General features: G+C 38.9%; 1 protein-coding gene across 3 annotated transcripts in view; it reads left to right on the top strand.

Annotated features, from left to right (window-relative positions):
- slc39a11 (solute carrier family 39, member 11) overlaps positions 1-16,166 on the top strand; it is a 74,188-nt gene that overhangs the window by 9,369 nt on the left and 48,653 nt on the right. For all 3 annotated transcript variants that reach the window (XM_077503367.1, XM_077503364.1, XM_077503365.1), the window contains exon 4: positions 6,768-6,926. In XM_077503367.1, coding sequence (XP_077359493.1) covers positions 6,768-6,926 — 159 coding nt within the window. The remainder of the gene's footprint in view (positions 1-6,767; positions 6,927-16,166) is intronic.

The raw sequence follows: 16,166 nt of genomic DNA, 5'->3' as shown, positions 1-16,166 counted from the left end.
TTAATGTTCCGTTCATATAACATTCTTCCATGATCAAGGTGTGAATCCTAACCCGAAGTCAGACGTTTTGTTGAATATTTTTCCATTAAAAATGGAAGTTTAAAAATCGATTCACACACACACACACAAAAAAGGCAATGATGATAAGACGTTGAATCGGTAAGACTACCGAATGAACAATTCTGAGCTCTTAAAAAAAATAATAAATAAAATTAAAAAAAAAAAAAATCGATTTTTTTTTATTGAATCGATTCGAGAATCGCGCGATGTAGTATCGCGATATATCGCCGAATCGATTTTTTTTAACACCCCTAATATATATATATATATATATATATATATATATATATATATATATATATATATATATATATATATATATGTATATATATATGTATATGTATGTATGTAGGGGTGTGTGTGTGTGTGTATATATGTGTGTGTGTGTAGGGGTGTGTGTGGGGGTGTGTGTATATGTATGTGTGTGTGATATATATATATATATATATATATATATATATATATATATATATATATATATATATATATATATATATATATATATATATAGCCCTGCGATTGGTTGGCAACCAGTCCAGGGTGTCCCCTGCCTACTGCCCAGAGCCAGCTGAGATAGGCGCCAGCAGCCCCCGCGACCCTTGTGAGGAATAAGCGGTCAAGAAAATGGATGGATGGATGGATGGATGGATGGATATATATATATATATATATATATATATATATATATATATATATATATGTGTGCATGTATATATATATATGTATATGTGTGTGTATGTATATATATATATATGTGTGTATATATATATATATATATATATATATATATATATATATATATATATATATATATATATATGTGTATATATGTATATATTTTTTTTTTTTACATATTCACTGTCACTGCTGAAGCCTGTCAGCATTCAGCCAGTCAAAATGAATGGAGACAACCAACCATTAATAATTACATTCACACCTATGACCAATTTCGTCTCTCCAATGAACCAAACATTCATGTTTCAGAATGTGATAGAAGACAATACAGTAAAACAATTGGTCTTGTAACAAAAATGTATTGTGCATCTGCCTGTTTACCATTCTTAAGTTCACCTCAGTAAAATGTAAAAAAAAAAACCGAGGTTAAGCTACCTAAATAGGCTACGTTAGACTGTTCCTGGATACGTTCCTGGTTTCCGCGGCTGCGTCATTCTATGGTGCAAATGTTTCCAAGGGATAGATAGAGTGAAAGCGTTACAGACATTACGTTTACATGTAGTCAATATTTGGCTAAAGTCAAGATTCTGGTTTCTGGATCATTTGGGACAACCTATTTACATGCTTGAATGGACATACCGTCGTTACTCCCGTATACATGGTCTTAGTGCTCAATTGGTAATCGCTTTAACCTTCTACGTTCAACAGAAGTCATTGTATTAATATCACTCACCACGTTAAATAAAGTAGTCGGTTTCTTCCTCACTCCAAAAGTGTGGTTCACTGCTGTGTCATCATGTTTGTTTACCTCTGCTTGAGTATTTCTGGTGGGTTGCACGTCAGAAGCACTGACTTACATGCGCTAATATATGTGTGTGTAGATAGACACTGTGACATTTTCAACGTTCTAACGTGACAAATCATTGTATTCAAGTGAGGCTCGTTTAACCAGTGGGGATCCTGTACTACAAAGACCAAGATTCCTTGTGAATATAATGTTAAAAAGGAGAAGAAGAAGAATAGCGCATGTGCACAAGGCAAACTAATACCCCGTTCAATCGAGGTATTATGAATATTCTTATATGAACAAGAATTCCAGTTACGAAATGGGTCTTATTAGGGTTGTTAAAAAAAAAAACTATATTGGCAATTATCGGGTTTTAAAAGCGTTATTGCCTGTATGTTAACATACTCAGAGTTACTGTTACAGAGTTAGAGTTACTACCGAAGGCTGTGGTAGGCTGAGATTTGAGTGATTTTTCCAAAAAGTTGATTACAATTCTTAATTGTATGTAATGTCAGAGCTATTTGACTTTCCGCTTTAAATATTTTAACATCAGGAGGTGAGTTCACGATGCTGCAGAACAACCGCGTTAAAAAACAGCTGATGCCATATATATAAAGGAAACCAATTCACATGCGTAAAGTAAAAGCGTAAGACTAACTTAGCTTAATGAGCTCGGACACAATGGCCCAGCAGAACATGCTGGACTTTTAAGCACACAAAATAAAAACTGTTGTTAAAAACTCCTCATGGGACGCGTGAAACATTTTGCCTATGTGGTATTTCTAGATAAGCAGGGAACACAATTGTCTTCTACAGGAAACTTTGACTTAATGTAATTGCTACTTAAGAGTTGTTGAGATATCTTGGGATAAAAAAAAAAAAACTACCAATTTTTTGTCATTTGGTTGAATCCATCAATTTAATAGATACTTGTCATGGTGCACGTGCTTCCACAGCTTTTATAGCTTGTGAGTGTCGACAATTCAGATATATTCAAAGCGCTCAAAACAAAGCTGCTTGATTTAATGCTTATCAAGCAATTGAGTCAGACATCTATTGTACTTACGTTAGACAAATCCTCTGTCGTTCTCCTGTTCAAGGGTGCAAATCCAAGAGTGCACACAGTGGAAGCCGCCTGATCAAATGGGCCACTTTATGCTCAAGAGACATCCACAGAGTAAACAAAATGTACATGCAGTGCTGTCAAAAGCTCCACTTTAAATTATATTTCAATATAGGTTCAAATCTGTATTAGAATAAATGTATATATCCACCATTTCCATGATTACACTGATGATTAGAGGTTCTGAATAATGAGGGAACGGTTGAAGGGTTGCATTCTATTTTCTCACGAGTTTAGAGGGAGACCTGAGCACTATGTAAATGTAAATTATGTTTACAGGAGATTGAGGAAGGAACGGGAACATGAAGCAGAAGATTTAATGAATAAATCAGTCAATGCTAATGCAGAGCTGTCAACACTCACGCTTTGAGCGCGAGTCTCACTAATTTCTGTCTTATGTCCCGCTCTCACGCTATAATATCTCACACTAAGAAAAACTACTACTGGAAGAAAAAAAAAAATCATACAAATCACCACTTGCGGATTGACGGGTTGGGCATTGATAATTGAGAACGAATGGAAGCGAGACATTCTCGCCACCAGAGCTGTGGTGCCGGCGCACGGCTATAATATGATCCTATCGGTTCCTTCAGAGAACCCATATTAGTTTAGCAAGTCCCAAGAAATTTGTGAAAATAAAAATAGAACAACAAAATAATATGAAGTAAATATGATAAAGAGATATTCAAAAAATAGCAGTCGTGTACATTCACAGAGAACTATCTATGATAATTAACTCATTCACTCCCAACCATTTTCACTGAAGCAACCCCCTTCGCGCCCGGCTGTTTTACTGGATTTTGACTGATTTTGCATGGCCCACAGGATATTGTGTTCCATTGCTATAAAAACATGGAACCTACCAAAAGAACAATTAGAGTATCCTCTTTCATCATCCATCCATCCATCCATTTTCTTGACCGCTTATTCCTCACAAGGGTCGCGGGGGCTGCTGGCGCCTATCTCAGCTAGCTCTGGGCAGTAGGCGGGGGACACCCTGGACTGGTTGCCAACCAATCGCAGGGCACACAGAGACGAACAACCATCCACACTCACACGCACACGCACACGCACACCTAGGGACAATTCGGAGCGGCCAATTAACCTGCCATGCATGTCTTTGGAATGTGGGAGGAGACCGGAGTACCCGGAGAAGACCCACGCGGGCACGGGGAGAACATGCAAACTCCACCCAGGAAGGTCCGAGCCTGGACTCGAACCGGAGACTCTTTCATCAGTAAAAAAAAAAAGTAAATCTCTACGTTTTGCAGCAATTAGCATTGGAATATAGCTAAGTTTCATCATTATTCACAAATCTGATTATAATTGTGGGGAAACTGCTTTTTTTTATTTATTTTTTTCCATCACGTCACGTCATGATGATTTAGGCCACGTGTGTTACTGTCTTACCCGGGATCAGGTGAGGGTTTGTGTTTTAACATTATAGAACGTCAGGAGACGTTTTTTTTTGGGGGGGGGGGGGGGGGGGGGGTTGTACTGTCATGACCTGGGTCGCATATGCCAGAGTTCATGCCCTGTTATGTGTCTGTTTAGGTACTGATGTAACAAGTGTCTGTTTACAAAACGTGATGTTCGTGATGTCAACCTTAAATCATCCTTTAGGTGATGTCTGGACCTTATGTGATGTCGTTCGTTAGTCCTTTCCAATTCACTGTCTGTGGGTGCAGTATGAGAATTGTGTGTGGTTTGTGGGATTATTGTCCAACTGTCCTGTGTACAGCGTCTCTGAGTTTCTCTCAATGTGAATATATGGAGAAAATCTTATTTGTGTCTGCATTTGGGATCCAAACCTTTCAGTACACAACACATATGTTTTTTTCCTCCCCTTATCCGTACATATAGTAGTTCAATAAGTGAATTTCTACATGTACAACATGAAAAGAACTCGAGTTATTAAGTAGCAAACGGCTGTGTATCCTTCAGGCATCCACTTATCAGGAAGACTGTTTAGAAAATTGCTTCAATTTGCAAGGGAACATGGAGTTTGGGTCACACAATGTCATGGTTTGATGAGTCTACATTGACCCTGTTCTACATCAGCGGGAACACCAGGTTAAGAAGAGAGGCAGATGAAGCGGTGCAGTGATGCATCATGCATGTGCTTACCATACAAACCTCTTATGAGTTGAGCTCGCTTCAGTTGGGTCCGGATAGGTTCAGCAACGGAACGTGCGAATACCGTGAATGATCAGGTTTTTACTCATGACTGAATTATTTTATTTGACATTGGCATATTCTAAGATGACAATGCCAGGATTAGTTAGGTCCAAAACCAATCAAAAGCAGAACAAAAAATTAAGGACTGGAGCTGTCAGTGTTCCCAATATGTCAGATAAATCAGTTATTCCGATGCACTGTGATTCTGCTTTTTAATAACACAATATTTTATTGGAAAAGTCTAGCATGCCTTCCATGTTATTGTTTGTTGCCAGTGGTTATATCTCCTTGTAAATTCCACATTCACACTCACAAAGGCATCTTTTGATTGTCGGTTCATTTTTATTTTCAAGGGTATTTTTCCTCTGAGGAAAGAATTCTGAAATCAACTTGACTTGAAAAGGTCTAGTTAATGTGTCACCTCCATACCAAAACATGTGTGTGTTTTACAGCTCAGTTTGGTTGGAATTAATGTTTACAGGGTTTCCACTGGTCATTAAAAAGCATTAAAAGTCATGAAATGGATTTTTCTAAAATGAAGACCCTAAATGGTATTAAAAACCATTCAAGATGATGTCCAGAGGCATTTAAAATTTAAATACAGTTGATGCAACAACATTGTTGTTTATTTTACATACAATGTTGTGCAAAGGAGTCGCTATAATGCAATTTGGCCATAATAACTCTCCTAAAAAGATAGGGGACCGTGGTTGTAATTTACAATGAACAATTGCTCTGAATTTGAAAAGACAAATGTACTGTTCTTTTCACCATCATCCAACATGAAACACTAATGCCACATGGTGGCAAAAAATTACCTCAAATGTATAATACAATGTTTTACACCAATATAACTGTTTAGTATATCGTTTTAAGTTCAAGTTACTTTTTGAATTGCTTACTATAAAATTACTGTCACTTTATGAAAAGGTGCAACCACACTTGTTGTTGGTCACCATATTTGTCCACTTAACAATAGTATGAAAAACCTGATTAGAACAGATATAATGTAGAACTATGGAAATCATGCAATTATGATTTAAAAATTGTAATCCACTGACATCCCTAATTTCTGTACAGTATCCGCAAGTATGTATATATATATATGTATATATGTGTGTGTGTGTGTGTGTGGGGGGGGGGGGGGGGGGGGTGCATATACAGTATGACCTGAGCATTAAATTTGTATTAAGTTGCATTAAAAACAGCATTAAAAGCATTAAATTAGACTTGCTGATACCTGCAGACACCCTGGTTTAACAATCAACTGGTCAGACATACTAGTCAATTTAAATAAAGAGACTACCCAAATATGAAAAAGATTGTTTTTCTATATACAAAACGTGGCAACGGCTGATGAATCAATATTGGAGTCAGCATAGCAGGCAGCGGTGGTCTTTGAGGCAACAGTTGTTCATGTTGTTTTTTCAATATATATATATATATATATATATATATTATTTTTATCCACTGTTGTTGGAAATTATTCACATCACATCCCAACAGGCTCCCAACTACTGTGCTTGGTCCTTATCCGTACGCTGGCAGGAAATGGACAGAAATACAGATGAGATATGGAGTATGGAAGGCTCAGTGCTTATCTGTTTATAGTTTATAGCTATTCGCGGGGATAGCGAATAACGAAATCAGCAAATAATTGAAGATTCCTTATGTTTGCCGTTTGCCATTTAAAAAAAAATGCCAATTACGCCGTATGAGTTCAGAGACGCAAAACCCTCATTGACATTAATAGTACAATGAAAATGAATAAATGAAAATAAGTCCAACACCGCACGCAATGACATTATGTTCTTTGCCGTTTCTAATTGAATCATCAACAACCTTTTTGTTCCTTCTTTGAGTATCAATCAATATATTGTAAAAGACTAGATGTCCAGTTTCTTCAGTTTGCCCTTTACATTCTTCCTTTTTGTCCTCACTTAGGTGATGTTGGCTGCTTCCTATTGGTCATTGCTGGCGCCAGCGATCGACATGGCCGAGGATTCTGGGAAGTACGGCTCATTTGCTTTTTTGCCTGTGGCCATCGGCTTCACACTCGGGGCTGCTTTTGTTTACTTCGCTGACGTGGCCTTGCCCTTTTTGGTAAGAATCTCATCTCATAACTGATACATGCGCACTGTCTAAGACAGAATTCAATAACTTGAATGATAATGTGCGTATGTTTATCTGAAGTATATGTAAAACAAAAACTAAAATCACCTTGTGTCAGTGCAAGTGATTAATTTTTATACATAGATATGAAGTGTTTTGTATTTTTAATTGATGTTTTTGACTTGTCTACCGACACAGTTAACTTATTGACTGCAGACAGCGGGAATGTATTCTGAATTTCGGGCCTGTGAGTTGCTCTTTAACAGATGTCGCAGCAGGCATGATACCATGCCGCGCACATGGAAAAATGCCTGCTGAGCTTCCCATTATCAATAGATAAAACGTGCCCCATGTTGTATACAAGCATCCTTGCTCGATATCTGTTTGGGTTTCATCAACATCATCTGGGGAAAAAAAAGGTTAAGTATCTCACATCCACTTGTAGTCCAAATGTTTAGTAACCTGCAGAGAATGGAAAAGAGGCAATTTAGAGCAACTTTTGACCGTGTTGAAATTAACGTCTATGAATTATTTTTAGGGTATACTAGATGCTGTGTTTTATCAAAAGCATTACTTAGGGCCCTTGTAATAGTCCAACACTTATTTTTTAATTCTGCACTGAAAATGATGTCTGCAGTAAACATTCCTCTCTTTTTGGCGAGGTAGTGTTTTTAGGCTTCCATTCTGGTGGTTTTTAGCAGCTTTTGTAATTCACACTTTTAGGTCAAAACTGCCTGAGCCTATGATGTCAATGCGAGAATGACGCCCAGCCGATTGCTATTGTTTCCTTGGATGCTGGGTGTTATTTTCTTGTGAAAGTTGAAGAATTAAGCCAACCAAAACAAAATGGGACGGACAAAGCGAGAGGAGTGTGATTTGAAGCAATGGTTAGGACTTTGAAGATGAAGTGTTTTGGTCGGAATGAAATGATGTACAGTACTTTGACAATGGCTTCTTTACGGCTTTCATTGTGGAACTGCCTTTTTCATCCGTGCGGCTTCTTGGGCTCGGCTATTGGATGCTTCCTTCCACAGAGATCATTGTCTCAGTCCTACAGCTATAAACTTAAGCCCTCTCCTGCTGCTGCTAATGAAGCTCCCACAAAGGACTATCACCAATGAATGTGGTATAAAAAAGCTTCATTTTACTTAATGCTCGAAAACTCCAAACCAGTGGTCAACAAAATAAATGTGAACATTTCTACTAATGTACACTTCAGGCTAACATAGTAGAAAAGTAATAATGTCAGTAAATATTTGTTTGAAAAACACTTTTCTGTAAGTTACTGCTGCTACTACTAGTACTACTCTCTCTGGACACTTCTGTGACCAAAACATGCCTCACTGACTGCCTTCAAAACCACAGTTTTTAAACTCTATCTTTACAGTATAAGCCCAGCCATTCTATAATGTCAGTATGTTATTAACAAGAAAATCAGTCAACCTTTTCCTTTTGTGTGCCAAGTTGCCAACTTTTAATTCTTGTATTTTTGCCAATTGTATTCTATGTTTGTGCGCATGTGGTTATGTGCATCCGTGCGTGTGTGCGTGTGTCTGGAAGGACACACTGATCATTTTGATGGTGGTGCGGGGGGGATATCTTGACGGTTGTTTGCCTGTGTCTTTGTCAAGGTGATTCAGTAAAAATATGGCCCCCTGCCTTTGCCATACTCTAAAATAAAATTATCAGTTAGTGTGTTTATGCACCTGGCTGCTTTTACAGCCAAAGATAAATATGTAGCTTAGCAGAGATGTCATTTCGTTAGTAACAGAGAAGGCGAAAGATGAGGAGCAAGCAAAGGAATGCAAATAAAAATGCATTTCAGTACGAAAGAGAACACACTAATGGGAACCAAGGAGAATCTACCTTCAGCCTTGGGATGAAGAGAGTTAGAGACCAGTGTCCAGGGCTGCCATGTGCCACTGTTGGCCTTCCATTAGATGACTGTCTCGCTTAGCCTTCTCAACACAAAGAAGAAAAGCTTTATGCTTCTTGCTTTTCGTAGTATGGAGTTGTTCTCTTGGTCATTTGTACAGTAGGTGCTTCAAACTACCCATTGGTGGGCTTTTGTGTTATTCTTTAATTTTATCGATTTCTCCACCTCCAGTGCTTTTGTGCACTCATTCACGGAGTCAATTTTATCGATGTCTACGCCTTCAGTGATTTTGTGAGCTCATTCACCGCTGTGGAAGCAGCAAAGAACATACGGACAGGTTATTCTTACAGGCGCTTAGCAAATCCATGATCTACTCAGGAGATCAGAGAAAGAACAGCATGGGCACCAGTTGCCATGGTCGTGTAATCGTGTCGCCTCTCACCGTAGGAAGCTCTTGAGAAGATTTATCAGAGCCCAAGCTATGTCGGAGCGTCGCAACCTCGCACACCAGCTCAGGCTCTTTTCCTGCCAGGCTTAACTGGTTGTGGGTTTCAATCTCAGCCCTTGTAATCATGTCCTTGAGTAAGATCCTGAATCCCCAATGTGACAGTGTGACGGGGTTTTGAGTATCTTGTAGGCGGCGTGGTAGATCAGTAGTAAAGTGGTCATTTACCAACACAGAGGTTGTGGGTTCGATCCTATTCCATTGTGACCATTGTGTATCCTTGAGCAAGATTCTGAACCCCTAGTTGCTTTTGATGCTGAGTCATCCGTAGGCGAATGAGTAGTCGAATATAAAGAGCTTTGGGTGCCTTGCAAGGACCCCTTTGGCCTCTCCCACAGGTGGTGATCCCATAGGAAATGGGGCCCATGTTGCATTTTAGGGCTGTGGGGCTTACCATTGAGCCTCACCTCCAGACCTGACTACAGAGGGGTACCTTGTGAACCGCTTCTCGGTGATCAAAGACCTTGTCCAAAATGTATTTTCAACATAAGGGTCCCTTACCTAATAGGACCTTTTTGCGATGGATGACCCTGCCAAGGGTAGAACGCCTCAAACAACTTAGTTCTTAGGATCATTGGGACACACAAACCGCTCCACCACGATTAGGCAACAAAAGAGCTGAAAAGGTTTTATGCCATGGACATAATTATTGTCAAAAAAAAAGAAAGTGAAATATTGTTAAGGAGGGCACAAGGGTTAGATCAGGCTTTCCCCAAAAATGGCTGTGAAATGTGAACTGGTCGAAGTAGCAGAGAACAGCTGTTGCCTTGAGCTTCTGTGGTCACGTTAGGACAGAAGCAATGACACACATTGCATATGAAAGAGCGTCTGACACATCACCGTCATGCACTCTTAGAAAATATGACACACACACTCATACACGGAGCACACGTGAACAGTTTACGGAAGCACACTGGTGGGTGGAAGACAATGATATCCCTTATTCCATGTACAAAAACATTTTGTAGCTTTGTCTCTGGAATTCTTTCATTCTTACCTACGTCAGATGCTCAACAATCTCCAACTTTCCACACATTTTCAACGGGAGACAGGTCTGGACTGCTGGCAGGACAATGTAGTACTCAACGAAGCCAGCTCTGTTGTAGCACATGCATACATTGGATACTACATCCAAGGGGGACAGATTTTTATCTACTAAGCTGAAAAACTGTGGTCCATAAGAGCGTGTTGTCCCTTGTAGATCGTATTGAATGCTACATAGTTTTACCAAGAACTGTTCAATCCCTAAGCAATCAAGTGGATTTAAGATGAATCTTAAAATGAATATGAATAGAATAAATGAAAATGAATAGAATAAAACAATTGTGCAAATCAAACAATATGGTTGACTTGAGGTTGTACTGTAACCACAGTTAGTTGAGGTATTTAATTTAGTCTCTAAAGCGTTTTGGAATTTCTGCTTTTGATGATAGACTCTCTCGAACTCCTATTCACCAATGTTTTGTCCTTGTTACATCATTAGCTGCAGCCCTCTTCTCTTTTCAATGGTCTTCATATTCTTTGCTCATTGTTCTTCTTACATCTGCTTTTCTTTACCTGGTTCCATGGTGACTGTAAGGGAAATGTTGAGCTGCGATAATAGCAAGCATGAAATCAACTCGGAACATTGGAACATCTTGAATACAAACGCAAATGGTGTCGTCAGTGTTTGGACAGCTGCTGGTGGCCACTTTTACTGGTTCCTCAACAAACACCGTAGCCGAATGAAAAGAACCCTGGGAGGAGAAAAAGATAGATTGTGAGAAGGATAGTTGATAATGTAACAAAAAGAGGGTTAGGCGTTGACAAGTGGGGGTGAAAAGGACAGAGAGGATGATGGATTGGTTGGTTGACGATGATGGCCCATATGCACGTTTCCTGTGTGAAAATATACTCTTGAGATATATTTTCTTTAGTATAATAATGTAGTTGCTGCCATTCAAATAAAATTACCTCAGCATTATGTTCTTGGATCACAGTTTTCACCTTACAAGAAGTTCAACCAACAAATGGAGGCTGATGTCATGGTACACAATATATCAACAGGTCTGGGCTTCCTGTCCTGGAGCATACAGGAACCGTTTGGCCATCTGGACAGAATGAGCAGAGCACAGCAAACACATGGCATCTTCAGTGTTTGCTGTGTCTGCCGTCTCTTATACTGGAGTGAGCAAATTGAATATTTTGTCATGGTTACTCAGGCTGAAAGTTGAGGCTGTAACTAAAGAACATTTCCCTATAAGATAACATGAAGTTTATTCTGAACAGGTCATGTTCTCCACCTCTTCTGTCAAGCTTCTTGGACCAACCAAGTAGGGATCGTCTGAATCCGACATTATGTAACAGCCGCTGGGCCACAACCTTTGCACCAATGGTTTACACTATCTGGGTATGATTCAGTGAAAATATCAGGTCAATAAACTTCGTGTATCCAACCCTGATTTCTAGAACAGCAATTACTGAATTTGTCAAAAGCTGTGTGAGAAAATGTTTTATTAGACACTACAATGCTTGCACTGCAAACAAATGTGACTCGAACATGTCGAAAATATTGAAGATTGTTCAGGGTGATTGGTTGCTGTCACATCACACAAATGTGAACTATTTTGAATGCTGTACTCAGTTGATGCATAAATTATCAGACAGTACATTTCATGCTACCATGCAGATCTGAAGATGATCTCATGCAGACTAGCTGTCAAATTTTGCCGCAAAATATCTGAGCAGCATTACTCGCATCAACATAAGAGAGCCAAACTCATGCGTTCAGTTCTTTTAGCAAATGGGAATCTGTCATTGTATCCCCTTTCTTCCTCTTTAAGAAAATGTTTCTGGTTGACCAGATACTTTCGATATTATAACCATTTTGCAGCTGCATCCTGTAACACTCTAGTTCGTCACTGAACCCACCCATCTATTGTTTTTCTCTCTGTCAAATGCAGATCTGAATTATAGATATTTATCAAATAATATACTTTGACTTCAGAAGCACCCTGTCCATCATAACTGATTCATTCATTCATTCATCCGTTTTTTGGTGAGGGTTGTGTTACAGTGTAGCTGTCACAGCGAACTCTTTCTAGTGTTTGGTAACACAACATTAGCTTAGCGATTATCATTTGGCTTCTTCTGTTTTTTTCTTGCTGTCTTGCATCTTTAGCTATACTCTTCGTCTGCCTTTCGTGACAACAATGTGATTAGAAGTATTGCTCATTTGCCAACACAGAGATGAAGATTAGTTACTAATGCCATCATGTTTAGCCGCGCTGGCTGCTAGCAAGCACAGCTTGTAGCTTATGTCCATAAATGTGCTTTGGTTTGGCGCATGTTAGCAGTACAATACATTTGCCCGCCTATTTTATCCTTGTACAAAATAGCTGAGCTGACTTTATTTTATTATTTCTTGCTAAAATGATGAGACAAACTGGAGACCAACCTTGTGATCTTGCAGTACTCCACTCCACAATCAAATAGCAAAGATCAGAAGTTGCCAGTACGCGGTTTGCAATACAGTATGTTGTGTTTATGTAGTGTGAGCAGTAGAAAAGTAACAAAAACACAGAACAGAACTTACATAAACCGCATGTGGAATCATTTACAGATAAAGGATTTGGTCAAATTTTTGATAACTGGGCAGCGGCATCACGGAAGTAAACCAAAAAAAGTAGTAGACATTCAATACTGATCTGTTGGCCAGGACTGCCACTTCCCCCCTCATTGATTTTAAATTAGGGTGACCTCAGCATGACTCAACTGGCCACTGTCAGTTTATTTATCAAAAAGCAGTAGTGGTATTTGTATTTTGTTTCGTTGTCAGTGACTACTCAAAAATTGAGTACTTGTATTAAGTCTGAAATAAGTGGTATCGAACATGCTGTTGTATTTCGGTGCTAGGAAAATCTTTTCTGTTTGCACATTATTGGTGTCACACTTAGTGGCATTAACAGCTGGAGCAGCAAATTAATACAATCAGTGCTTGGGACTTCCTGTACCGCGGCATGATTGCTTCGATTTAAAGACGCATCTTAGTCACAGTGCTTAACCAGCAGAGCAAAGCTTCCTCTCTCATAATGTTTCCCACGTAATTTCGGCTGCTACAATTTCCATTTTTGGCTCGTGTGCCAAATTGACTTTTCCTAGTTGTAATTTCTCGATATTAGGCAGGCAGTTTATACATTTTCGATTATAGTACGTTTCAGTTGAACATTTTAGTTCTCAATTGTAAAATTTAGGGGTGTCAGGTGATTAATTAATTAATCTATTAATTAATAACTCATGATTAATCACAAAATGTTATCTCTGGCCTAATTGTACAATAAAATGTACAAAGTTTTTCTACTCTTAACATAAAAGTTGAAAAAAAATGTTAAACTAATAGAAATATGGCTGCACCTTTTAGTCATATACAGTAATTTCATAATTCATAAAATTGAGTTCAAATTAAAAATATGTACTGTACTGTAAAACACAAGTGTACAGTCAAACCTCGGTTTTCAAACATAATCCGTTCCAGAAGGCTGTTCTAAAAGTGATTTGTTCGAAATCCGAAACAATTTTTCCCATTATAATTAATGTAAATAATTGTAATCCATTCCAAGTCTAAAAAAAACTTTTTCCAAGTTTTTTTCATTTTTTTTTTTTTTTTTTTTACAACTATTTTACACAATAAACTGTACTGTATACTGTTTACCATAAATAGAAAAGCGTAGAATTAGACACCGTTTTATTTAGATATCCTATCTAAAATCATGAAAAAAACCCAACACAAAATGCAAACATTTCTTTTTTAAATTCAATAGTTCTGCGCTACTTTCCTCTTTTCTTCACCAGCTTTACCACTTGCACTTACTTTCTTTGGACCCATGATTAGGGGCTAATACACGATGCAAAACTAAAAAAAAAGATTTGCGTAAATAACAATGAACAGGTCTGCTCCAAACGAACTTTGAACACGAATGTGCTACGGAGGAAGCATCCTGGGCATTCGAGTTAGCTCGGCTCCCGAGTGAGTCTCGTTCAGGTACGCTCGGCTTTTTTTCAGTTTGGTTGAGAGCCGAATTTTTGGACGAGTTCTGAGACGTAAAATTCTCAAATTTTCTGGTTGAAAACAGATTTGGTTGAGAACAGAAGCGTTCGAAAACTGAGGTTTGACTGTATTATTAAATTTATTATGGCTAAATTTAGACGTGTCTGCTGCGTTGCAACTGAAATTCCCCCAGTACAGGCTTTTCAAGTAATAGGCGTTCATTAATCACACGTTAAAGGGACACTTTACTTATTGATCCATTTTTAGCAGCAAAAAGTTGCTACTTTTTCAATAATTAATTTGGTGACGTGATTATTTTTTTATGTACATTTAATAACTTTTAAACCATTGTTAAAATGAATCGAACGCCGGCATGTTTGTTACACGTGACTAAATAACCCGGATGTTTACGTCACTAGTGTGTAAACGCTACACTATGGAAGCACTATGCAACGCAGCCGTGCATCTAGCGTCAAACCCGGAAGGATTAAACCTTATCGCTTCGAGCCAACACGACAAAATAACACTACCGAAGGAAAGTCTGCCTTGGATGTGAAAGTTGTGGCGCCAGATGGTCTTTTCGGGCACAAAATAAACTTTGACGAACGAGTGAATCAGGCGGGGGGTGAGTGGTGCTCGTGCGGGAGCTGCAGGAATGGACAATCCGCTAATGAATGTGTGCTGTCTGGAAATGAAAGAACTCGAGGATCGGTTCCTTGCGGACAATCTCAACTGCATCCTGGAACATCAGACATTCAACATGGCAATACTAAATAGACATTCTCAGGATAGCTTTGGTTGCGATGAAAGATGTTAAGAAGAAAAGTCTTGGAGGAGCAAATATCCAACAGGTAAAGTGACACACAGTACGAGCAATGCAAAACGTGTGGAACTGACGAAATATTTCAGGAAAAAGAAAAAATAGTAAAATTAAATGTATCGTCGTTACAGCACCCAACCTCCCCTAGCTGTTTTTTTTTTCTTTTTTGCGTAGCGTCCCACTGCGGTCAGGCCAGCCGCCACTCGAAAAGACGAAGTCAAGCCAGCCGCCCCAACGATTGTTAATACTGTGCATTACGGTAACGTGCCGACGTGCCCCTGCGTTGGCCACCTTCAAATGAATTATGAAATAAAACAGTCCGTGCAGTATAATAACGAATGCCCCCCCACCCCCGAAACATGCCTACCTTTCGCTTTAAATTTGCTTCGCTTCTCCGAGATCTTTCAGTGGCCGTAGTAAGACCTCGATTTGTGCCGGCTGTTGTGAGAGTGAAGGCTCCGTGTTGCTAGCAGTTGCGGCTCCTCCATCGGCTTGATTATTTCCCACGTCTGGTTCTTTAAAGATACTCGGTACTGCGTTGGGCTTTAGTATTAGGCGTGTGGCGTACCCCATCTCAAATTGTAACATATATTCGAAGTCCTCATGCCTGAAATGTTCGCTGCGCGCACGCCTGCTTGTCCTTCGAGAGGTTGACAGCACTTAGCAAACAAACCATTGTCTACTCAAGTAGCTTTTTTTTTTTTTTTTTTTTTTTTTTTTTTTTTTTTTTTGTCTCGCGGGTTTTTCCTTGCCGACGCCTTGCAAAATTTTGCAATACAGTAAGGCATAACTGACGTTTGTGTCTTCCTCGTTGTTATGTCTGCGTGAACTACTGTTCCCCAAGCGAGTATACACACTAGTGACGTCACCACTTGGGGGCGTTGCAACACGGAAGTACTTCTATGTTGAAAAAAGTTAAATAAATCAATATAGGAGTGTATTCTTCATCTCTTATGCATGTTTCGTAGCTATACTAACTATTTACTGCCAATCAAGCCATACAT

This window comes from Festucalex cinctus, chromosome 17 (genome assembly GCF_051991245.1).
Source record: "Festucalex cinctus isolate MCC-2025b chromosome 17, RoL_Fcin_1.0, whole genome shotgun sequence".
Taxonomy (NCBI): Eukaryota; Metazoa; Chordata; class Actinopteri; order Syngnathiformes; family Syngnathidae; genus Festucalex; species Festucalex cinctus.
Note: the sequence above shows the minus strand (reverse complement) of the source record. Positions and strands in the feature narration are given on the sequence as shown.